This window comes from Barbus barbus, assembly GCF_936440315.1.
Source record: "Barbus barbus genome assembly, chromosome: 2".
Lineage (NCBI taxonomy): Eukaryota > Metazoa > Chordata > Actinopteri > Cypriniformes > Cyprinidae > Barbus > Barbus barbus.
In genome coordinates, this window is record NC_136730.1 from 37,489,989 (window position 1) to 37,516,286 (window position 26,298).

The 26,298-nt window shown below is 36.2% G+C and overlaps 2 protein-coding genes across 2 annotated transcripts in view; both read left to right on the forward strand.

Annotated features, from left to right (window-relative positions):
* Positions 1–18,117, forward strand: part of LOC306843420 (B-cadherin-like) — a 35,267-nt gene extending 17,150 nt beyond the window's left edge. The window contains exons 2-17 of the mRNA XM_079374915.1: positions 8,705–8,966; positions 9,093–9,204; positions 11,278–11,525; positions 12,054–12,191; positions 12,289–12,444; positions 12,735–12,882; positions 12,999–13,171; positions 13,250–13,378; positions 13,479–13,664; positions 13,748–13,992; positions 15,702–15,847; positions 15,921–16,145; positions 16,256–16,471; positions 16,614–16,744; positions 17,076–17,219; positions 17,304–18,117. Coding sequence (XP_079231041.1) covers positions 8,916–8,966; positions 9,093–9,204; positions 11,278–11,525; positions 12,054–12,191; positions 12,289–12,444; positions 12,735–12,882; positions 12,999–13,171; positions 13,250–13,378; positions 13,479–13,664; positions 13,748–13,992; positions 15,702–15,847; positions 15,921–16,145; positions 16,256–16,471; positions 16,614–16,744; positions 17,076–17,219; positions 17,304–17,510 — 2,655 coding nt within the window. The 5' untranslated portion in view covers positions 8,705–8,915 and the 3' untranslated portion in view covers positions 17,511–18,117. The remainder of the gene's footprint in view (positions 1–8,704; positions 8,967–9,092; positions 9,205–11,277; positions 11,526–12,053; positions 12,192–12,288; positions 12,445–12,734; positions 12,883–12,998; positions 13,172–13,249; positions 13,379–13,478; positions 13,665–13,747; positions 13,993–15,701; positions 15,848–15,920; positions 16,146–16,255; positions 16,472–16,613; positions 16,745–17,075; positions 17,220–17,303) is intronic.
* Positions 18,118–21,214: 3,097 nt separating this feature from the next.
* Positions 21,215–25,318, forward strand: LOC306843510 (zinc finger protein SNAI2-like). Its single transcript, XM_079375033.1, has 3 exons — positions 21,215–21,479; positions 22,861–23,472; positions 24,898–25,318. The coding sequence occupies exons 1-3, from the start codon at positions 21,401–21,403 to the stop codon at positions 25,077–25,079; spliced, it is 873 nt and encodes a 290-aa protein (XP_079231159.1). The 5' UTR covers positions 21,215–21,400; the 3' UTR covers positions 25,080–25,318.
* The last annotated feature ends 980 nt before the right edge of the window (positions 25,319–26,298 follow it).

A 26,298-nucleotide genomic window follows, 5' to 3' on the forward strand; every position in this document is an offset into this window, starting at 1 on the left:
TGTCTATGGGTCACAGACTTACTGCTGTGATTGTGTGCAAGGGATCTGCAACTAAATAATAGCTTTTGATCTTTTATATCTGCCTTATGTTCAACTGTCCCAATACTTATGCTCACATCAATGAGTGGGATGAACTCTAAAACTGCTGTTCTTTTTATTTCGTAAATGTGACATTCTGTAGTTTTGCCATATTCATCTTTTAATCATTTGCAAATGTCTTCACTCCACAGCCAACAGAGCAATTTTGTCTTTACTGTTCCAATACTTATGGAGGGAACTGTTTGTAACTGTAAAATTTGTAACGGTTTTCTATCATTTATAGCATCCTTTCAGCTCTATATTTTGTCAGAGAAAAAAAAAAAGCTACAAAAGCTGTGTCAGTGACAGCTTTTATACCTTTTTGTCTGAGAGTGTATCAAACAAGCTACTATAAATTACTTTCCAACTGTCTTATCAGCGATGTGTCAGTGCTGAGAGAGACCCTGAATCACCTCAACAGGTTTTGATCCTCTTGCACAATGAGGCTCCATTGTTTCTGTCAACCTGCCTGAGCTTGCAAAACCTGTTTATAGATTGAAAACTGAATACACTTCCCACATGTTTCTGCCCAGTTCAAAAGTGCTCAGAAACCTCATGCATGCAGTCTCCACTGTCAATAATAACAAAAGCAGACTTGTTTTTGCTACAAGCTTCTCTACTAGCTGTACAATGTCATGGTGCACACACGAGGGAGGAACAGGAACACGCAGACGAGGACGTAAACTCAAATAATACTCTTTACTGACCATATCAAGGCAGGGCAAGACAAGGTTTACAGACAGGAAACACCGGGGGTAACGAGTAGACCAGACGAAGTCAAACTGAACAGACAGGACTATAAATACACAGGTAAATCATAGATAATGAGACGAACACAGCTGGATAAGAATTAACTAATGATTACATTTAACAAGGACAGGAAACAAACCAAATATGGACACAAGAGGCAGGAACACATGACACACACGACAGAGGACTGACATACAAACAGTACTTTTATAAAGTCATAATAGAAGTGAGCTACATGGGTAAATCCTCCTATGCAGAACTAAAACAATATTTATTCAGGAATGTTTTTCCCATTTCCTGGTAATATAGTGGGTGTAAATATATATAAGCCAGACCACAAATTAATATTTAGTTTTTTCCTTGGTTTTGTGTTACTACATCAAGTTTACATAAAAAATGACCCATCTATGCAAGCAAGAAAAAAACAAAAGGATTGTCCACTGATAAAGACATTTTATACACCTATATACTGATTATATATCGTCACTGTCAGACATAAACCTTGTATGTCCAAAACCATTACTTTTCAGGAACACTGACAGACATAAAGGGTGACCAATAGCACTGATTTATGACAAAAAATAAAAATGATAAATATGGATGAAATATGGAGATACAAGGTTTCTGCCTGACAGCACTGACATATACTTGTTATATGTTATTTTGGCTATTTTGTTGACCTAGCTAACATTAATTAGCTAAAATAGAATATGTTAACAATAAGCTAGTTAATAGTATTGGACATTTCAAGGTCAAGGCATACCAAGCTTAACAGTGAAACTAATAAATAAACAATGTGGAACAGAGGAGTCAATAGGGCATGTAATTTGTTTCTGCCAAAGGTATTTAAGAGGGATCTCAGAAAAATGGAAGTGAAAGAATTAAATCTTAAGAATTTAATATTTAACGCTTTAACATACTTGTTGTTGAAATGATTGAAGTACATTGGTAAGAATTTTAATATAATTGTTTTGTTATGAATAGGGCCTGAGTTTAAACTTACAGAAAAATATACTTCATGTTTAAATTGATCGTTTTTGTGTTTTTGCTATTTGTGGCGCACTTCTATGATACATCAATTTGCTCAGGGTACCATGGCTTGGCGTTTAAAGAAGTACATATTAGAACCTGGTGTAAGATTTAGCAAGTAACTTAAGATATAACTAATAACTTAACAGATAACTAATAATCATAGATTTGTTGCAGTTTGGCATTACTAGAGTTTCTGTGCTTCATAACATTCATTTAGAATTTGACCAATCAAATTACTTTACAAAAGTACATTTTTATAAAATTATTGTTTTTTTTCACTTGTTTCAAACAAAATGAGTTGTCAAATCGATGGGTAGATGTTTTATTGCAAGTTAATTTTAGACTCAACAGGGTAGTACATCTCTGCCTATCACCTGCCCCCAACATCACAAAGCAACAATAAGAGAACAAAGATCAGCCTCCTGCCGTCAACTGGCTATTTAGTGAGATTTCTTAAGATGCGTGTCTTTAATTTATACTTAAAAGGTTAGATCACCCAAAAATTTAAATTACTCACCCTCATGTCATTCCAAACCTGTAAGACTTGCTTTCATCTTCAGAGCACAGATATTTTTAATACAAAATGGGAGCTTCCTGTCCCTTCATTGACATTCCCTAACCTTGACTCATCTACCTTTCAAGCCCAAGAAAGGTAGCCTATAAAGACATCATTCAAGTAATCAATGTGACTCCAGTGGTTTAGCATCCGTGTTATTTAGCTACGCATGTTCTGTGTTTGCAAAAAATGATAATTTTATTTGCAAAATATTGATCATGCTAATGACCAATGTGTGATCAGAGAACATCACAATGCATGCATGTTGTGTTAATGCGAGAGCAGATGTTGTGTGAACATGCATTGAAAATTAGAATTTAGTAAATAAAGTCTTAAAAAAAATAATGTTTTTTCCGCAAATAAAGCACTCGTGTTGCTTCCTAGAATTGAGATTAAACCACTAGAGTCACATGGATTACTTTTATGATTTCATTTGTTCCTTTGATTCCTTTTTACTTCAAAATCAATCACTTCAAAAGTCTGAATCTAACCAAAATAGTTTATTGTTTGAGTCACAAAAGTCCATGTTGATTGAACCTTTTCCATCATAAACTTGCTGTATTTATAGAGCAGAAATAGCATTCACTTTCATTGCTCTGGTTTTGTGTTGTCTGTAGGAACCAGCATTTCAGTATTTTTGGAGGAAGTTGAATCTGCACAGCCTTTCCTACTCTATGAATAACTATGCACTGAACTTTACTGGTTGCAACTGTAACACAGCTGATCCACATATCTTTTCATCAGCTGAATGTTGTTGACTCAAGCACTACTGTGCTGTGTTGCAAAGTCATAAGTATTGACTCACAGTACTTACAGTCACTGACATGTACAGGAGTGTTATAGACCATCTGAGCAGCTTTCATATTATTTCTGATGACAGAAATGTGCATTCATCGTTTATTTTAAAAGTGAACCTTCCATGATGTAAAGCGGCTTCGACATTAATAAAGAACTATGTATGTTAAAACCTTTTGCCTTTTTTAACTTTGTATAATGAACAGAATTCTACTGTGATCCCAGAATAAAGTTGAATTAAACTTTATGGATTGTTTTGAATGATGTACTCTCAATATTGTTATTAATGTAACTCTGCAAGTTGTCACAATTTTTTCCCTCACTGTTACTGTTACACTGTTTACAGTGTAAATGTAACTCTGTCTTAGTGTTACGTAAATCAGTGACACTCTTAAAAATGTTACTTTGATTTTGAAACTTTTGAGACAATATGTTCACTCAGAGCTGATTTTAACTCTAAAAGAGTTGAATTAACACCATTCAATTTGCTGTGCAGAACAGGAATGACCCTGCTGGATCATTCATTTGCATTGTTCATGTTGGCCAGGCCATTAACTTAAGTTGACACAGCAAACCCACACTGTGTGTAACAAATGGAGAGATTTGGGGTGTGGTGGGATCACTCAGATAAACCTCAGTCTCTACCTTCAAGGAGCGGGTCCTCCCACCCTAATGACTGCTGCCTGTCTGAGCAGTAATGTGTCACCTATTTTATATCCCGCGGGACAAAGAAATTGGCAAGATGGTCTGTTTACTATGCTCTAGATAAATATGCTGTGTCACTTGGATGACAGTAAAAGTAACTACATTGCCCTACTGTATTTTAGTTCCTTTAATTTGTATTGTTTCTATTTTCATAAGTGTGATTAGAGCCACTGTTTTTCTATATGTCTTTAGAACTATATTTCTTTAACACACAGTCGTAATCAATTAATTAAAAAATAAATATATAAAATGTTGCTGTTATAAGTAATATGGGAGATTCAGCATTCTTGACGAAAATTAAGAAATAAATTTAATGATAAATAAAAGTTTCTCTTTTTTTAAAATCTTACATAAGCCAATCTTTTAGATGGTACTGTATTGTAGTTTCTACTAAAATATAATGCTGCAAAGACCATTTTTAACATTGACAATAATAAGAAATAATTATGTAAAGAATAAATTATGTCTGGAGTAATGGCTCTTGAAAATTCAGTTTGCCATCACATGAATAAATTACATTTTAAAATACAACCAAACAGAAAACAATGATTTTAAATTGTAATAATATTTTACAATAGTGTGTTTTTACTGTATTTTTAATCAAAGATATGTAGCCTTGATGAGTATATAAGGAAATACAAGAAAAATCTTAATTTAAGTAGTGTAGTGTATTGGCCATTGTGCAGTCTGGGTCATTTTACTACATTTATACAGATGTGTACGTGACAAACTTAAAACTACATACCGCAACAATATTATAAAAGGTGTTGCTGTGATCTTGAAACAGAAACTAATGACTTATCTAAATATCTTGATGTCATAAAGTCCCTCCCTGAGAACCGATAGCCAGCCCTATATCTTTGGTTTCTGCCTTGTGACATCACAACCATTTCCAGTAAGATTTAGTCAAGACCTGAACTCAAAGCTGAACGTCAGCTATACTTCCTTATTTGTTAATAGCACTGTCAGACCGTCTATGATTTTTCCGCTCCTGAGCAGACGAGTATTGACTCAGGGGGAGGGTGTTTAATCTGCTGAGGCATTAAGTCACAAGACAGCTACATGCCTCTGGCTATAAGGCTCAGTAGGAGATGGGAGGTCCTCTTATGCATTACTAAGTAACAAAAGGCCCGGCGCAACACAAAACCAGTCTTGTCCTATGGCTGCGAAACCAAGGTGCTATCAGACGCTTCGGCAATGCAGCTGCTTTCTCTTCCAAATCTGGGAAGATAAGTCATGATGCGCTATGAACACGACACCGCAAGCAAACATGATACCGAAAGTTGTACAAGCATAAACATTTCATGGAGCCTAAAAGCCCTTGTTAGATAATGATGGGCTTTTAAGGCTGATGGACATGAGAGGTCAATTATTGTGAAGGGGGAAGAGAACATTGGAGCTGGAGTATATGTTGACAAAGTTTATTAGAGTACTTACCCATAAGCAACATCTTGTACATTGTGCTGGTTAAAAGCTCTCATAATAGCATACAGTTGCATTCGTAATTATTCGCACAGGAAATAGTGATTTGAGTGAAAGTGTCATAGTATTGAAGCAGAGCACTTTGAAGTGGATGAGTGGCTTTGATAGTGTAATGCGGAACTGGTTTCTCCATAGCGAGATCTGCTACCATACCCAACAGTTTTTTTTTTACAGCGCCTCGCCTAGCTTTAAAAACTCACCAAACATCTCCAAACTTGTTTGTTAAAAGCACATAACACAACTCAGAGGACATTCAAAGGTTCCTCTTTAGACAGTTTTTCCGGACAATCCTACAAAACAGAGCTAAGAACAGTTGAAGTGATTGTACTTGCAAATGCCATTGATGTGTTTTAAAATATGAATTCTCTTTACACAGAAAGGCAGTGTTTTATTCCTAACAGAGCACAGCTGTAAATGATATGAAAGCAAAGAGCATTTCCACTGGCGGCTGGCAGACAGAGCACAGTGTCTTTTTGAACAAAAACAGTACTACGTAATCATAAACTTAGACCTCCACTGCTGACCTTGTAACCAGTGTAAATGATTTCACACTGAACGCTGTTAATGGACGTACATGAAACTAGTGGCATAGGCACGCAGTCAAAATAACTCTTCTTCAATCGCAACGATTCAGCTTAAAATACTATGTTCATGCACTTGTAAGAGTGCTTTTATTTTACATTGTTATGATTTGATACACTTTTTATTGAAATTCTATGATGTGCTATTATTCTATTATGTATAATTCTATTATTTCTTAATATCTTCATCTTGTGCTTGAAAGTACTCAAGGAAAGCTGACTTTTTGAAAGAATTACAAAGTCCACACTTGTGATGTATGTAATCTGATATTTCATTTTTAGAATACATTTATTATTATTTTTTTTTTTTCATGTTTAAATAGGATTTTAAGACTTTATAGGCAAGTGCACTGATTAGTAGCAACAAACATTTTTGTTAGTACAAAAAATCTGAACACAGTCAAAACCTAATGTCATGGCCTAAAATCTGAAATCAAGTTGGCAATGAGACACACATTTAAATCCAAGGCTACTCTTGCAGCAGCATTCATGATATATTAACCAAACTTAAATCCAATTAAAAACAGAAAGTGTGAAGACAAGGTAGAGATGTATTTTCAAGCAAAACAAAACAAAAAGGTTCCCATGCCGAAAACTATTTATCTCTCTTTCTAAAAGATACACTGCTCAGAACAGCCTTTGGCTCAGTCTGGGAACGGTATGCAGGCATTGGTCACATTCTACTCTGAGCATATCGTGTTTTCTCCTGCAATATTTGTCCTCTGGGGCTTATCTACAGCGAGAGATAAGCGGACTCCAAACAAATGATTAACAAAATATTCATTGTCGTCTTTCTTAGGTGCTCTGATAAATTTCAAGCCTTTCTCCAAATTCACATATGGTGCTCTGAGGAAATACACTGAAACTGTAGACTTTTTGTTTTAACAAACTTTAATTAGCAGTGCTGAATTTGCACTCGCTACCTAACTAAAATCTGTTATACTCTTAAAAATAAATGATGCCATAGAGGAACCATTTTTGGTTCCACAAAGAACCATCTTACTTTTTATAATCTGAAGAACCTTTTTCACCACAAAGAACCTTTTGTGAAACAGAAAGGTTCTTCAGATGTTAAAGGTTCTTTATGGAACCATTTAGACAAAAAGGTTCTTCTATGGCATCGTGAAGCACCTTTATTTTTAAGAGTGTATGTATGTGTGTATTCATATCTAAAACCCTCACTACTACAAATACTGCTTTTACTATTAGTTTAGGGTTGTCATCATGCTACAAAGTCAATGGGTCTCTACTACAAAGTACTACAAAGACAGATATTAGAGAAACACATTAAAGCCGACATTAATGCCAAGCAAGAATTGAGAGCAATTAGTATAACAGCTCTCAGTTACTTCAAGGATGAAGAATACAATGTGTTCCTTTGTAAGGATTTTTTTAAGGTCAGCTAAACTACATTCATATTTTTTATTTTTGTGAGAAGAACCAAACTCTCACATTTACAGTTCAGTTTAGTGACCTAGTATTGTAAAGAAAACCAGGCCATGAACATTCATTCTGCAAAACTTAATTTCTAAAATTAAAAATAAAATTAGGAGGCTGGTTTTGTGTTTAGCTAATGACCTCACCCTGACAAAAACAGGGTCTATATATATATATCTCCTGACAGATAATGATAATGGAGGAGCCATTAAATCTTGTTGTTTACAAAAAGAGAAAAAAGCACTAAGAAAAGTCAGAGTGGCTTAAGAAACTTTCTCCTGAAACTAGACCATTTTTTACCAAGATCTGTTGAAAGCAAAATGCTTATATTAAAGGTATTGTGATCACATTGGAAACTCATGATCAAACTCGGTTTATGAAACCCAGGCTATCTTGGGGGCCTGAGGCATCCCAAGCTGAACAGAAAGTAAGCAAGGGGCACTGACAGACATGCTCTGTTCTCTCACTCGCAATTAGTTATGGATATCCGAGTAATCCGTTAAATTAATTAATATATTAAGGTCAATAATAAAACAAAGCAAGCATTATAGGCCTTTTTAGGGAGGTTATTGTGACATTGTTGGGAGAAGAGGCATGATGACTCCCATGAAAGTCATGATCATTGCATCAACCTTGAAGTAAATCATCAGGGTCACAAGAAATCAGATCAAATGAGTAAACTACTATGGAAGATGTGCTATATGATTTACTGGAAGCTAAGCTAAAATTGTTCTTACATGAGTTCACATGACTATACGTGAATGGATCCATTGGGAACAGACACTATTTGTATAGCAGACTACACTGAGCCAATCACAAACACAAGGTAGCCTATTTATTTACTACATATTAACATCTTACTCCATTATGTGCATTTTTCATATTGTAGTCCTATCTTTAATTTGTAGTCTATAACAAAAAATCCCTTACCAAGCATACAATTTCATATTAACAGGAACAACATTTGATCTATTTGTTTTAGAAAACTAGTTTAAAATATAAAAATCCACCAGCAGATTAATAATTCCTAATCTATTTCAACATCAAAACAGCAGCCTGTGTCAGGGGGATTTTTCAGTGCTGAATTCATGAATGGAGTTTTTCACTTCAGCGACTTGAGTGAACAGCAATTCCACAAATAGTCTTTTAAAGCGTTTAGTGGGGTGTTATCTGGGTGTTTGAGAAGCGACTGGTCTCGTATACTTCAGCAGTTTCCATATTTCACATGTAGTTCACTAATCCGGGGATTTTCCAAGATTTAAATCTTACTTTTTTACCTGTGTTATAGGAGTGGCTAAAAGTCATACATACCCATATTTGGACATGGTTATTACCGGATGGGTGAGGTCACCTGGCTCCGTCATATCCGAAGCTACCTGCTGAAGACCATTTCCTCAATCTGCGGCTGTTGAGACGCTGGAAGGGACAGCTGTGTTATACTTTAAAGACTTCGAAGGATTACGACGCTGAAGGATTTTAGGAGGGTTTTAACGTGTCGAATGGCGTGTGAAGGGATTGTGCGATTGTTAGCTATCGGTTTTCTTTGTCAGGTAAGATTTATTTGTGATCGTCGAGTAACTTAACTTAAGTTAATGTTAATATACCGACAATGGACGCGCAGTTTCGGACATTGAAGTCTTTGGTGTGTTATACTTGTTTTATTTATTTATTGTCAGACATTGTGCGGATATGCGGAGGAGTCGACATGTACACCTGGATTTGAGTCGGAGTTATTGGTTTTTAATGTGCACAGAGATCACCTTCACAGGGGGAAAAGACTAGGAAGAGGTAAGTTAGGCTGTTTTCACAAAACTCATTAAAATGCTAAAGCAACCGGACGTTGTTTAAAAAAACTAAAAACGCTGTAGGCTATGTTTATGCTAACTCTTACGTTAAATATTGTATCACCTTAAGTTTAAGTTTTACTCGTTCTTCTATCTTGTCGAATGCAGGACATTATTGGACCTGTTAAAATTCATATTTCCTTTCGTAGAAAACGCTGTACGTTAACCCTTTGATAGCTACAGGTTCTTTAAGTTAGTATAGTTATCGAGTTATCAATTTATTCCCTGGTTTTTGTTGCAGGTAAATAAAATTTCGTCTTTTGTGGTGTTGCGTAGCACAGCAGTGATCGAGGTAATGTTACTGTTAAACAGTTGTTGTGTTTCGTCTTAACCGGTAAATTTTGAATTAAACCTCATTTTAGATCTCTCATGTCCGGATGTGAGGTCAGGAGTTTAATCAAAGTCTCTGAAAAATCATGTTTAAGTGTTTACTGAAGCAGGATCCAGACTTTGCAGGTGTTGTAAAATGACTAATTCGGATTATCTCAGCCAGTGAGTTTCTGTGGGTGTGGACCAGGAGATTAGGGTCAACGAATTTAGCATTTTCACTTTTTTTTCTGTTCAATCTTTGAAATATTATCTTAGTTATTTTAATCTTTGTAATGCCCTGTATTTTAGATTTCTAACACTATTTTATCATTGGTTTTGCATGTGGTGTCATGTCTGTTTTTTCCCCTCAGTCAGGTACTTTCCATAAAAAGTGATGCCAGTTAAAGGTTTTAGTTTAGATTTGTATCCTCTCGTTTCACAACATGGCTACATTTAGTCATTTAAAACATGTTAATGATTGGGAGGGTGGACTATCTGGATGTTAAAGGATGTTTTTCTTCCTCATCCACTATCTAAAATTATCTAACTATGTTGTATGGAATAGCTGCATGCTGCCATATACTGATTTATCCTTTCATACTAACTTTTTGATTTTTAAAAACCTTTAAAATCTTTTTTTTTTTAAACTAGTATTTTGTTTCTTATTGCAATTGATCAATAGTTTATCTCTGTACATCTTAGAGGGAGCATCCTTTGAGTGTCCCGCTAATGGTGGCTTATTCTTAAGGGCTGATTGGTTTCACCACTTCCTCTGACCACTAATGGATGGCAGCACTGCCATTACAAAACCTGTGTAGCAGGATCGGGTTTGTTTAAATGAATTATGCTGTGTAGTTTTGGTAAAAGGACTGACACAGTATGCATTATTCTGAAGCTGAGAAATGGTGGACATAAAGCATGCCTGTGAGCTATGCCACATGCGAAACATAGGACTTTATATTACAAATTGAAATTCTTTATGGCGGGATGCAGTGCTTTGTTGTCTTGGGTACCCTCAAAACCCCATCACTAGCTCTATTTCCATCCACTTTTTTTTAAAATGCAGGTTTTGGGATATTGCCTCAAAACTCAATGGAAATGCTTACACAAAATATTAAAACAAATCATATACGTTAAATTGGTAGTTGTAGTTTTTTTTTTTTTTTTATCTAATAAGATGTGCTAATAAACGACGTTGGAAACCCATTTACCGAATAAGTTTCTTGATATGCAAACTCACTGACTTTGCCTCAGCAGATCATATAATTGGATAACTGCACTAACCAGCTCACCAATCGCATTGCCCACCTTCTCAAATGATATTTTAATCATTTTGGAATGTCTGAGCCAAAGTCTGTCATCAAAATGATTTGGTATAATCACCTCCCGTAATTGCATTCACAAACATCAGAATGGATGAAAACATAGCTAGTGAGACTCAAAACCCCTTTCATCAGCTCTGAGGTTTTTTTTTTCAAACAAATACAGGGTGGAAACTTTATTATAAATTGCCTATTATTACAATGAGTCACTTAAACAATTATTATTGTGGGTGGAAAAACAAACTTGACAAGTAACTTCACCTTATGTTTAAAGCAACATCTGTTAGCTTATTGGTTTGAAACTTTTGATGGATTGACAGTGTTGTGAAGAAGTGAAGCTGTACCACTGTAAGCGTCATAAACTGACTATTTTCTTTAACTTTCAGTAACTTTCAATAACTGTGATGGAAGAACAAGAACGCTCTTTCAGTCCGTTGACAAGCGGTTTGATGTGAACACTGATGGGACTGTAACGCTGAAGAGACAAGTGACTCTTCATGAAGGCCACAAAGTGTTTTCTGTGCACGCTTGGGACTCCAATGGCCAGAAGCACACAGTATCTGTCAAAGTTGAGCATGTCCACCATCATAAGGGTCATCACATGGATCCAGTCATGAACATCTCCTCTCCAGAGGTACAAACATATTTCATGGATGCATTTCGCTATTCACTTGTGTACATGTTTGCAATTAATTATTGAAGACGTGTTAAATATTAATTGCATTTTCAATCCATACTGATAAATGTGATTTGTCACACCCTGTTGGTCTCATAAACAGATGTTTCATATGCAGTGCCGAATGCCTAAGATTTCCTAAACTTTAACACTGTTCTGTATTCTGCTCCATTTATTATACATTGTGGAATAATGTACATCCAGCTAGGAAACAGTTCTCAAATGACCCTAAATTGGTTAATTAAATGGCTGTCCAAAAATTTGAATCCCCATATATTTATACAGTTTTTACCAGAACAGTTTTAGTAGTCAGTGGCTGTAGTAAACATTTTGATATTCAAAAGTTTCAAGTTGACTTGGTCACGCAAGGATATCAGCAAATGCCAAAATGTTGTTTAAGTACTACAAAATGTGTGCTGTCTTTAATTGTAAATAAATATTGTTTGTTCAGTGTCTTTTACTAACCTGTTCAACTAATATTTTTAGATGGAATTGCCGTGTGATCAGGTTCTGACTTTTCCGAAGTCTTCAACGGGTCTAAAGAGAGCGAAGAGAGGTTGGGTTATCCCTCCGTTCCATGTACCTGAGAACAGCAGAGGTCCTTTCCCAATGAAGCTGGTCCAGGTGAGTGAAAGTCATGAATGGACTATTCAAAATGAGATGGATGAGAGAGAGATTTGTCTGTCATTGACTTTGTTCTCTTATTGCTTTCTGTATTTAGATAAAGTCAGACTTTGCCCTGGAAACTCAATTGGTATACAGTATCACAGGTGAAGGAGCAGATGTGGACCCAAAGGGGATTTTCACTGTTGAAAGATTATCAGGGACTCTCTTTGTAACTCAGCCACTCGACAGAGAAAAAAAAGCTGCGTACAGAGTAAGTTGATTTTTAGTATCTTTTAAAATCAACTATTAGCTCTTAGTGCATTTTAGCTTTGAACTTGTCTGATCATTATAATTAAATTTAATCGGATAAAAAAGACCTCATGAAGTGTCTTGAGACACTTGTGTTTGCGTAAGACCTTACATAAAGTTTGTGAACCTACAAAAGATTAAGTAATTTTTCTTTAGGTCTACTCGTGTATCGGTGACAAATCTAATGGACATGGACTTTAAAGAAGCTCATTCAGTGTTTAACATGTCCACACTTTTTTCTTGTTTCTTTAGCTTATAGCTCATGCTAAAGGGCTTGAAGTGCCATCTATAGCAGAAAAACCAATGGAAATTGTTATCAATGTGATCGACCAAAATGATAATAAGCCTGTCTTTACTCAAAATCCTTTTAATGGACAAGTTCCTGAAGCTGCTGTAAAAGGTAGGTGTATGTTGCAGTTGCTCAAGTAAAATAGCTGTCAGCCATTTTTTTTTTTTTTTTTTTCAAATGCCTCTGCAGCTTTTACCACCTAACCTGTCTTTATTCTCTCACCAAAGATTATGAGTTCATGGCAGTCACAGCCACTGATGCAGATGACCCGAATACGGATAATGGTATAATCAGATACTCAATTGTCAGCCAAGAGCCACAACTTCCAAAACCAAACATGTTTGATATCAACTCATCAACTGGAACCATTCGTGTGCGAGAACCGGGCCTGGACATAGAGGTGAGAAGTGGCATCTGATGAATCTCAAAGTGGCGATAAAATTACTTCATGTAACTCATCGTTTATCTTCCTTTTCAGCAATGGTCCAAATATACTTTGTTAATTGTGGCTGCTGACATGGAAGGACATGGTTTGTCAACCACTGGCACAGCTGTTATTACCATTACTGACAGCAATGATAACCCACCTCAGTTTGAGCAGACTTCGGTAATGTAATTTTATGTATTTACAATTGTATAACTATACCACTTATAGGTGTTTGAACTCGTTAATACTTATACACACAACATGCATATCTTTGTTTTAGTACATCACATCTGTCCCAGAGAATAAAGTAGGGCATGTAGTGGCCAAACTAACAGTTACTGATGAAGATGAAGTTGGGTCACCGGCCTGGTCAACCAAGTATCGGATTATTAGCGGTGACAAGGGTGGGTTTTTCAATGTCAGTACTGCACCCACCCAGCTAGAGGGCATCATCACCACTGTAAAGGTACTGTGTGTTGCTCATATTTTTGCCCAGACAATTGGTTGTGATGACACACTTCAGTAAAAGACACTTTCTTTTCCATTTAGCCCCTGGACTTTGAGAAGACCAAGCAGTACATTCTGTCTGTAATTGTTGAGAACGATGATCCATTTGTTGGTTCTTTGCCCACTTCCACTGCCACGGTCACAGTGAATGTAGAAGATGTGAATGAACCTCCTGAGTTTAATCCAAAGGAGAGGGCTATTTCCAAACCAGAAGATACACCAGTTGATACTGAATTGGTTACTTATACAGCCACTGATCCAGATATTGGAAAATCGCAGAAGATAATGTAAGATATGTAATATTTTAATTCCTTTTCTGACTACTTTTTCTAGAGGTTTCCATGTCTTATAGTGAACAAAAATAGTTAACAAAACTTAAAACTTACTCTTCATAAAGGACCCGATATACTTCAAACGAAGTTCGTTCTTCGTTTGTGGGCAAAAATAAGTTTGAAAAGACTGTTTTCGAACATTCCAACACCCCCGCGCTGCTGGAGGCGGGCTGTAGATTAATGTAAACATGTCGCGACGCTCGTGCATATGCCCTAACACAACAATGCAATGATGGTGTATCTAGGTTTTTTTATTAAACTGGATAAATTATTACACGTTTTTATAGTTTGTTGTCATAATTTGATAAAAACAGGTTTATTATTGTATGTTCTTTTGGCTTTTCATAATGTATACCTTTTTAAAGTCTCCCTGTGAGCAATTGTACAGGTGCGGATATATTTGTGGCATTTCAGTTGTTCGACACTGTGTATTTGTTGCTAGTGACTTGGAGATGTTGTTGTTCTCCTGCCTGACCTTTGTTGAATGAGAAACAAACCGGGGAGAAAACTCATGCGTCAAAGGCGGCAGAGTTCCCGAACCAACCCACCCACCAATTGCGTAATCGCCACAGACCAATGGTAGCTCAAAGGTGTTTAGAAGCCAAAACAAACTCCCCCAGAAAGTTTCGGCCTGATTTTGTTCGAAATGATGTCACATCAGTTCGTTCTTCGATTTCGTTTGACATATATCGGGGCCTTAAGTTCAGACTGTTTTGACACGCTCTAATTTTCAAACAGTTGTGAATGCATAGAAGACTGACCAACCTCACTTCACTTATATAACTGTTGAGAACCACCTTCCCACTGTCAAAACTCTTCTACCCAGCCGTCAAACCACAGCATATACTTTAAACTTCACATTTTTAAACCTCTATGCTAGACTAGTCAAACCAACATCATTAAAATTTAGTTCACTCAGAAATGAAAATTCTGTAGTTACTTAACCATGTCATTCCAAACCCCATAGGACCTTTAGTTCATCTTCAGAACACGAAGACATTTTTGAATTCCTAGAGCTTTTTGACCCTGCATCAGCGGCAATGGACCTCCCACGTTCAATGCCCAGAAACATTGTAAGGACATCGTTAAAATAGTCCATGTGACATCAGTGGTTCAACCATAATTTTATGAGGCTATTTCTGTGCACAAACAAAGAACTTCAAGCAGTTTCTTCTCTTCCGCATCAGACTTCGACGCATGCTCATGACAGTACCACAGCGCATACGTGTGCATTCCTCTGCTTGCAAACAAGCTGCAGCACATCCATATTCTATGCCAGAATGACGGTATCCGCGTCAGCAGCTCCACACGCACAAGTTGTGGTCCTCTTGTAAATGTGTGGCAGAGACTGACACGGAAGAGAAGAATTGTTGAATAAAGTTATTTGTTTTCTTTACGCAAGTGTTATCGTAGCTTCATAACATTGCGGTTGAACCACTGATGTCACATGGACTTTAATGATGTCCTTACTACATTTTTGAATCTTGAATGTAGTAGTTCTGTTGGTGTTGTATATGCTGGGTCAGAAAGCTCTCAGATTATCCAAAATATCCCAAATATTTGTACAAGTAATTAATGACAACTTTATTTTTTGGGTGAACGATCCCCTTAAGTTGTACTTAAAGAATATTTCTAGTTTTAACCCGTGTTTTTGTTCCTTCCAGGTATAAAATGGGCAATGATCCTGCTGGCTGGCTAAGTGTGTCTCCAGAGACTGGAGTGATTAAAGTCAGAACCCTTATGGATAGAGAATCTGCTTATGTCAAAAATGGAAAATACAAAGCTATCATTTTGGCTGTGGATGATGATGGTAATTTGTGCTTCTAGGTTTAAGGAATTATTGCAGCATAGCCTTTTTCTAATGTGTTTGTGCTTGTGTGCAGCAACATCTCCAGCAACTGGCACAGGAACCCTGGTAATTGAGTTGGATAATGTAAATGACAACGCTCCTGTTATTACTGAAAGTAAAATACAAATTTGCAGTAGTGGATCATCCCCAGTACTTCTCTCTATAACGGACAAAGATGGACCTCCTTTTGCTGGACCGTTTAGTGTTGAGCCCCAAGGAGAAACCAGAAAAAACTGGTCCACCTCGATGAATGAAACATGTGAGCAATTACTAATGTTTTAAGAAATTCAACTCATTCTTTCACATTAAACTGGCTGGCTGGTTGGTAGTGGCTACACATGTCTAACTATTATAATGTGCCCATTTCAGCAACTGGAGTTTTTCTGATACTCAAGACCGCATTGGAGCAGGGGGATTACAATGTTGTCCTGAGAGTGTCTGATCATCTTAATATGTATCAGGACAGCTACATTCAAGCATCTGTGTGTGACTGCACAGGAGATGAATTTCACTGTGCTGGCAAAGCTGCAGGGATGCCACTATCTGGAGTGCTTGGGATCCTGGGAGGAATCTTGGCTCTGTTGTGTATGTAGTTTCTCTTATGCATTTCTAGGTGTCCTAACTGCAGGCAGTCAAATCAAATGAGGCTAAATAAATTAATTGGAATTGTATTACTGCTGAGTTTTCTTGAGGATTGCTATTGTAAGTTGTGTTCTTTGTACCACAGTGCTCCTTCTTCTTCTGCTTTTGTTCCTGAGGAGGAAAAGCGGTACTAAAAAAGAACCCCTCCTCCCTGAAGATGATGTAAGAGACAACATCTACTATTATGATGAGGAAGGCGGTGGAGAAGATGATCAGGTTGGTATTAACTTTAAAAATTAAATTTAAGGGTTTTATCAGTTTTTGATAGCTGAATTCATAGTGTTTGGTTAAATTTGAAACAAAATATTGACATTCAAGGCATCGTGTTATTTGATGATCATTGATCCTTTTAATGCAATCAAATCTTGTCTGCAGTGCTCAAGCATCAACTGCTTATATATTTGCAGTAGCTTGCAATGACTTGTTGATTAGCTTGATGTTTGGGGAATAAAAAGTGGCTTGTGACTATATATTAACCTTCTGCATGCTGTGTAGTAGTTGGTTTCATCTTTGCAGTTTTTTCATATCAAACACCCTGTCTGCACAGGATTATGATTTGAGTGTGTTGCATCGTGGCTTGGACAACAGACCTGAAGTGTTCCGAAATGATGAGGCACCCACTTTCCTGTCAGCACCTCAGTATAGACCACGACCAGCTAACCCTGAGGACATTGGGGCATTCATTGATGATGTAAGTGATGTTACTGTCTTAAATTATGATGGACCGTTTTATAGCAAGGTGTATGTATGGAAATAACAATTCTTTGTACCACAGAATCTGAAGGCTGCGGATAACGACCCCACAGCACCCCCCTATGACTCCCTCCTGGTGTTTGACTATGAAGGAGGAGGCTCAGATGCAGGTTCAATCAGCTCCATCAACTCTTCCAGCTCAGGACATGACCAAGATTATGACTTCCTCAATGAGTGGGGCCCACGCTTTAAGAAGCTGGCAGATATGTTTGGAGGAGGAGAGGATTGAGGTTTTTTTGTTTGTTTGTTTTTTCTCCTCTTGCGCAAGAGGCACATTGGTTTATAAGTGCAAAAATTTGAGAATTTTATACTTCACTTCATGGTCTGATGATACTATGTTTAAAGTTGGAACTGGAAATAATAGCACTGTTCGTGCATCAGCATAAACAAAAAGATTCTTTGACTTGAAGTGTCTTCCTTTCATGGGAACATTCCCCACCGTCTGTTTTCTGTTGTTTTTCTTGTGCCTTCAAATGAAGCTCCTAATTGAAAAGACTTTCAATATTTGCTCTGATTGCTCAGTAGGTAAGAATCTATGATATGGCTTGAGATTCTTGTCCAAAGCTGTTTAACTGTATATTTTATGTAATGCTTTTTGTTACATTTTGTTAACTTTGGCATTAAAGATTAATCTATAGCATGAATGATACTGTAAACTTAGCATTTTTGAAAAGCACTGATTTTTCAAATACTGTTGTATGATATTTGTGTCTTATTTCTATTTTTTTCCCTTATCAGCTGCAAGGATGTTATTGACTTTTTAAACGTTTTTCTTTTATATAGTTATGATTTAGGCAATGTTTTACACTGCATATTTTATTAAACAAATTACTTTTACTTTGTTTCCAAGTGTTCAATCTACAGCACATCTCACTCTATACTGAAACATTGGATAATCTTAGTTTCAACCAATTTTATTTTGTCTAATTTCTTTGTCAAACTGTGGTAACACTTATGCAGAAGATAGCAACTAATCCTAGTAGTGGGTGTATGCTGTAAAATTACAATTACCCAGTAATTATTCTGCAAAAAGATAACAGATAAAGTAACTAAAATTCTTATCTACAAGAAAAACCGCAGTATTCCAATTTTGGTGGTTCTTGATTAGAAGCATTTTTGCATACTGGAATGGAGGCATCTGAATTAATTTTTTGCACCATAGCTTTGTAGAGCTAGTTATGACATTATTTTCAAAGATTATGAAGCGGTGTCACTTCAGTCTCATACCTGTATGCAGTTGTCAGAATCATTGCCAATTGCAAATATATGCAAAGAAGGCAGCGAACATTAATCTGCATTCAAAAATCCACCCTTTCATGGAAGTAAAACAACTGAAAGTGATGGAGAAATTAAATATTTTTAGCACACCAGTGACTAGGAACATCAAATTGTCAAATCTTCACAGGAGTACAAATATGAGGTAACAAAACAGGCCAAATTCCCTTAAACATCCATAAAAAATCATCAAAACCAAAGAATATAGTTTTGATGTGCAGCAAAATATTGTTGAGCTTTATAGAAAATAGCCAAAGAAACGTACCATGTCAACCATCAGGGCAATAATTAAAAAGTCCCTATCAACTAGAGATGTTACGAATCTTCCTGGAAGAAAACATGTCTATATTTTCTTAAAGCGAGGCAAGGAGAATAGTTGACCAAAGACTCTCCAAGGCTCAGCTGGAGAATTGTTTGGGAGAAAAAAATAAATCCTCTGCTTTCATCCAAAAACAAACTCAAGCAGTATTCACACTAAATGACCAGGTTCTACAGTCAGACGAACTTTTATGTATGGTGGCATGGATGGACATTGATACAAAACAAACATGAAAATCAGTCACTGAGCACAAAATGAAGGCTCTGCCATGGTCTTTCCAGGCCTCTGATCTAAACTCTATACAAACTCCAACCTCATCAGGCATTATAACCTCAAAGCAGGTATCTTAGCAAATGGAGTTTGCAAAAAGCATTGTAGCAAAATATTAAAATCATATTGGGGGGGGGGGGGGGGGGGGGGTTCAAGTGTAAAGGAACGCACAGAACTACTCGCCTACACTCTAGCCCTCTAGTACCCTCAGTTGAGTAGTGCAATATATAAACTGCTAATGTGTCATAAAAAGGGCAAACTTTATTTTGTGTGAAACTATGATGCCTTGTCCACCAGCTTGGTCAAAACTATAAACATGAAAATGCGGTGCTACATTTTGATGTACACAGGAAAATATATATATAGTTTCCTTTGAAACAATTTTCACTTTAAGGAATTTATTTTATAAAATAAATAAATACATTTTACAAATAATTGACTGGTATCAAATTGAATTAAATATGACAACTGTAGAACAACTGAAATATATATTGCAAATTTCTAATAAGCTTTTATTTAGCTTTTATTTTTTGTTTAGTTTTTTCAGTGTATTAAGATTGTTCTTCTAAGCTGTGGGGGTGGAAAGGACACATCAGGTTTGCGCTAGGGCCTATCTTTTTCTTCCAAGGACCTTTCATTGAAGAAAATCGTTTTGGTTCAGAACAACATGAGGATGTTGTTGCAGACAAAATGATGACAGTATTTTTATATTTGGGAAATAATTATCCGTTTAACAAGATTTAAAAAAAGCACTGTAATACCTAAAAAAAAGGAAGCATTTATCAATATAAAAAAATAGAAATGTATTTTTAAAAAATAGAGCGATCACACTTAATGCACATCCACTAACCACACACTAGATGGCGATGTCTAATACAGCTGTAGACTTTCCTGTTTAATCAAATTTCTATAATCTCTTCAGAGCATTCATTTGTAAAAGCATTTAATTTTGCTTTCAAAGGAACCCGTAGGCTATATTGGCAAACTAGCAAACGATTTTTGGTTCCTAAATAGTTTATGGTTCTTTCAAAAAAATAGAGCAACTATTAATCTAGTAGTGCAGTAGGCTATTTCAGTGTATTTCTGTCATGGTATCTAAGCATGTGTAAACTTCACTCCTCAGTCATAACATCATCAGTATTTGAGAACACAGATTCGACACGTGCAAGGCCCTTGATGTACTAAACTCTGGGACAGTGGTGTGGCTCTGCATTAACACGCCACTGGCCTCAACAATCCATTATTATATACATATTACAATAAGTCCTTTTCTACATTTCTGTCGAATTGAGATGTTGCAAAAGTCATGATGGCTATTCCAGTAGGCTAAGTGAATATATGTGCAGCTGATGTGGGAATTTTGAGAGAATAACCATGTCAGCACTGACTAATGAACAGAGAGCTGATTGAGAAATACAACACAAGTTAACAATTAGAAATGAGCCACAGCGTGAAATCACTATCACACATGAGCACCACCCTCCTTAAGTTGTGTCTTTTTAAAAATATAGAATAGGCCTAAGAGTAGGCCTATATAAAACAAAATATAGCCTAATGAATGGATGGACAGATAGATAACCCACTCAAAACTGTATATTTGTTTCCAGTTTTATTTGCAATTTTGAACTGAATTAAACTATTTGCTATACATTGTGTTAGCATTTCAAATTAAAATTAATTGGGATTAATTGTAGGATTTGGTGATAGAAAAGGGCATAGTAATAATTTTGAACAAATAAAAATTAAATAAATAAACCAATCATACACAAAATTCAAAACGCTCTTGTTTGCATAACCCCTTCAGAAGTTGAGTAGGTTGAACAATACTTTGTGCTGGACATGAACAGTTTCAGGGATGTTGCATTGGTTCATTTGTACAAATATGGGAAGGTTCTAAAAGTTTGAGACACAGCACAGAAAAAATAGAATTATAGATATTAATATAAATGTGTTAAAAGAACGTGGTTTCATCAAAAGTAATTTCTCTGTTTGCTGCGGTATGTCGGCACAAACATGGCTCCGCCCCCTTGCACTTGTTCTTGAATTCTGATTGGCTGAGTAAGATGTCTATTATAATTTCCGTCTAGCCTGCACCTGACTCTCTCTTCTCGACTCGAGAATGTGGCGCAAAGACAACCTCCAAGCATCAGCTATTTATTCAACACACCATCTCTCACTTAAAACTCTTGCTCGTGCAGACCTACCAGCGCTAGTCAGGTAGCAAAAGTAATTTCCTTTCAAACACCCAAGATACGATGCCAAGGTCTTTCTTGGTGAAGAAACACCTCACTAACAAGAAGCCTGACTATGGTGTGTTGGATTCCCAAAAACACGGTAAGTTCTTTTCAGACCTTCGACTCAAACTAAATATTACGTTTCTCGTTTAGTTTGTTAATGGTAGTGAAAGCTAATGGAACTACATGCCACAGATCTCTATTTGTTTCAATAGTTTGATTGGGCTATTTTATTTTATTATATCATATTGTATTTTGTTCCGATATTGGCATCGTAGTAATATTAAGACCATAGTTTGGAAAATTTAAATGCTGTTTTATTAGGCTATGAACACATTTAATAGGCTAATAATTTAATAAATGCTGTTTATATATTGCCTAGGCTGTATAACTTGTGAATGACTGAAGGGGAAAATTAAATGATTTGCATGTTTTGCATTATCAATTAACAACGTTCTGACTTAACAAATTAGTAGTAGCCTACATATCCGGAAATCGTACAGTTTGTACAAAATAGTTAACATGGGCATGACTTATAAAATGCTTATAAATGGTGCAGAATCCTTAAGATTATATTAATATTTCCCTAATTGAGACTTTTTAAAAAGTACAAATTTTACATGTTGTCTTTCCGTTACTAGGAGGTTTTCATGATCAATATACACAAATAAAAAATAGCCTGTCACTGCTTCAAATGCTTCTTCATTATATGCCTGTATGATTAGCCACAGGTGTTCTATAAAGTCATGATGAGTAGATAATGAGAAACGTATGAAGACTGAGAATAGATATCTCAAACATGCCTGGAGTTTAGCAGGTGCACAATCTCTCACAAAAGAGGGACTCTTTTGTGTTAGCCCTCACTTTGGGGTTTGAAGAGTCCTATTAGAAAAACTGAAGAGGGATATAGTGTTCCTTAAGGATGCTTTTACCCTGCAGTGCCTTAAAATCTATGATTATGTTCTCCACTATTGGCCCACTCATAATATCTTTACCAAAAGTATATCTTGGAGGAAAATCAAAAATAAGAATCTGTAATTAAGTAATTATGAGAGAGAGTTCTTGTTTTTCTCTTTCTCCCTCTCTCTCTTTCTCTTTGCTAATATTTATTGGTCAGTAAAATGTGCCCATAGGAATATATTTATTACCAATTCATAAACTTTCTCCTTCATATGTAGTAAATCATTTATGATTTGATTTTCCTTGAAAAGTAAACATGGTGCTATGAGAACATAGTTTGTAAGACAAGCCCAATACATTACACAATCTAATGATGTTCTTAATTACAGTAAGTTGATTTTATGTGTATTTATTAAATTAAATGCAGGGTTATCCAGCTGATTCTCAACAGTCAGCATGAAATAATCTTTGGGAATTATTAATAATAATTAGCTTTGTATTTAAATGTTGATATCCATTAATGCACTTTATAAGAATGTCACACCGTTTGACGTGATCATGTGCATTACATATCTCCACAGAGGTGATTCATATTGAATCTTCAAGCTCCAAACTCAAAATACTTCATCCCCATGAGACTCTGTTTCCTGCACCATTTCTTGGGAACTCAGCATTGAGCCCCACTCTGCGGATGAACCCCATCAGTTCAGGGATCAGTGCGCCTCCACCCAAGCCTGACCACCCAAGCCTGCCCATGGACAGCACATTTCTGGGTATCACTTACCCCCTACCTGTAACGTCCAGTCCCCTTCGAGACATGCAGCCTGCGCTCCCAATGCTGGAGTGTACTAAACCACGGTCATTTCAGCTTTCCCAGAGAGAACTACAAGACAATGTCCCAGTGTCGCCTTTAGGACTGAGCACCTCTGGCAACAGTCAGGAGCGCAGTGATGGATGCTTTGACTGCCAGAAAGCTTTCTTGACCTTATCTAGTCTGGCCAACCAGAGGCAAATTCACTGTCAGTGGCAATGCCAAAAGTATTTTAGCTGCAAGTATTGTGACAAGGAGTATGTGAGTCTAGGGGCACTGAAGATGCACATTCGGACACACACGCTGCCATGTGTCTGTAAACTGTGTGGAAAAGCCTTTTCTAGGCCCTGGCTACTTCAGGGACACATTCGCACACACACAGGTACGTTCACAGTCTATGTACACTTGTAGGGACAATTTTGTATTTATTGCATTGGAAAGCTGTAAAATGTATTCTTAAAGGAATGTCACTTAAAAAAAATGTAATTGTTTATTTTCCCTCATGTCATTTAATCATATTTTATACTTCTGTGTAACACAAAATAAGAACTTAGGCAGGATGTCAGTACTACTTTCCATATGAAAAAAATAGATAAAATATATATATATGAGTCTATACAACATGTGATATTACACGTCTTATGAAGTTATATGATGGCTTTATGCAATGAACCGACAAAAACTTAAAGGGATAGTCCACCCAAAAATGAAGATTGTCATCATTTACTCACCCTCATGTCATTCCAAATCTGTATGCATGTCTGTCTTCTGCTGAACACAAAATTAGATATTTTAAATAATGTTGATAACCAAACAGTTTTGGTTCCCATTAACTTTCTTGTCTTTTCTTTCTGTCTTTTTTTTTTCTCACAATACAATAAAAAAAGTCATTGGAATCCAAAAATATTTGGTTGCCAACTTTCTTCAAAGTAGTTTATTTTGTGTTCTGCATAAGAAAGGTTGTCAAGGTTTGGAATGACACGAGGGTGAGTAAATGATGACAGGATTTTCATTTTTGAAAATCAAATTTCCACCTCTGTTGAATTATAAAAGGCGCCTTTAAACATGTCGTGCTTTTTTGACATCACTGACATTAAAACGCCATCATGTGATGGCAAATTTCAAATATCTGACCGCAAATGAGATGGAGATTAACAGTTAAGGGGAATGTTATAAAGTTTAGTCTCTTCCTCACACAAAGCTGTTGTATGGCTTCACAAGACTTGGAATATAGCGCACAAGTTGTATGGACCATTTTATACTTTTATAGTGTTTTCTGTCCTTTTTGCAGCTTAAAGTAGTTTAAATCACCATACATGTTCCTTGTATGGAAAACAGAAGCAAGGATATTCTGTCTAAGATCACCTTTTGTGTTTCCTTCAATAAAGAATATAATACAGGGCTGGAATGACATGAGGGTCAGCGCACTGAAAAAAAGGTTGTAGGATTGTAGTTTCAAAGAAATGATTGGATTGCAAAGAAACTGCAAGTAATACACTGAATTGAGTATATATATATATATATATATATATATATATATATATACATAATAAATATACACAGTACACACACATACATTATGTAAATAAAAAACTTTTGTTTTGGATGCGATTAATCGCGATTAATCGTTTGACAGCTTTAATATACTCCAGGTATACTCCCAACTCAGAAAAATCATTTAAAAAGTAAATAACAATTTCATTTTGGGTGAACTACTGCTGAAAGAAGTTTGATAATGACACATTGTATTTTGAAAATGGATGTAAAATGTTAATAAGACCTAACTCGGATCATTTAATAATTTTAGGTGAAAAGCCATTCTCCTGCTCCCACTGCAGTCGTGCATTCGCTGACCGCTCAAACCTTCGGGCTCATTTACAAACCCACTCTGAGATCAAGAAATACCAGTGCAGATGCTGCTTTAAAACCTTCTCCAGAATATCACTCCTGACAAAGCATGAAGAGGCCGGGTGCTGCCCCATGTCCTAACATGTACATGGTTGTGGGTAATCAGGGTAAGTTATAGTGCCAAAGTTTGTCAAATCAAAGTGCCTCACAAACTCAAGAGTCTGGTATATTGACTGATATACTGTATGCTCTTTGAATTAAATGAACAAACTGTAATCACAATATGCTGTACATTGTGTGTGTCCTTGTTCTTGTGATGGTTTTTCAAGTTATGGTTTTGTAATGAAGAAATTTCAAAGCAAACAATAAAATATTTTTCTAATAACGTGTCCTGTATAGTATAATATGAACAGATGAAATAAGTTTGAAACGACTGCTGTGGGCTTCCATGCATGCTCATTATCGGTCATTGTTGAACTTTTGACTTCACATACCATTAAGTCCAATCCTACATCCCAGCTCACACATTATTAATTAATATGTCTATATTCAGGGCAGCTGTGGAGAGGAAAATTCTTTGAGGCTAAATAAATCCTACATTTGTAATTGTGCATGGAAAAAATCCTTAGGCCAGCTGCATGCCATAATGGTACCATGCCTAAACTCCATCAGTAAGGTTCTTAGTCTCCGTTTTCTTTCGTTTGAGAGAAATATTAAATAGGACGACTGCATTTGTCTAATCACTGATGACAAAATAGGACTACACCATTTAGAACGCAGAATATTTTACATATTTAAAAAAAAATCACACAAATTATTGTCAGTTGAGTCAGTTGCTAGTTATTACAAGAAACAAGCTGAATTATGATTGCTCAACCTATATGAACATCACACACAAACATGTTAACATACCATACATTATGTGTTGATAAGGGGGTGTCATATATTTACAGATAAATACAGCTGCAAGCAATAATGGAGCCACGCACCCCAGAAACAACATCTACACTTCTTAGCAATGAATCAAAAGAACCAAATTATAGCAGGGTCGAGTGTGCAAATGCACATGGAATCTCTGAGCATTAGATACAACCTCACTTCCTGTTTGGTGTCTGCAGTCATCTCACATTATGCAACATATTGTCATTCCCAAGGTATCCAATACTGATGCATGGTGTGAGAAGATTCACAATATAGTTAAAATTGAAAGGGAATACAGGGGACCTTAAAAATGGGGAGCAGTGTATTTCATATGGTGTAACTAATAGTGAAGCAAATGTATAATTTTATGCCAAGTTATTCTAAAGTTATATTATATAATCATTCTCTTTCCTGCTAGTTTGTTTTCCATGAAGTAACA

What these genes read in the sequence shown, in the direction of transcription:
- LOC306843510 (XM_079375033.1), top strand. Translation starts at nt 21,401, where the DNA reads ATGCCAAGGTCTTTCTTGGTGAAGAAACACCTCACTAACAAGAAGCCT. An exon ending in GTTGGATTCCCAAAAACACG is followed by an intron (nt 21,480 to 22,860) that starts GTAAGTTCTTTT and finishes ATATCTCCACAG; the next exon opens with AGGTGATTCATATTGAATCT. An exon ending in ACACATTCGCACACACACAG is followed by an intron (nt 23,473 to 24,897) that starts GTACGTTCACAG and finishes TAATAATTTTAG; the next exon opens with GTGAAAAGCCATTCTCCTGC.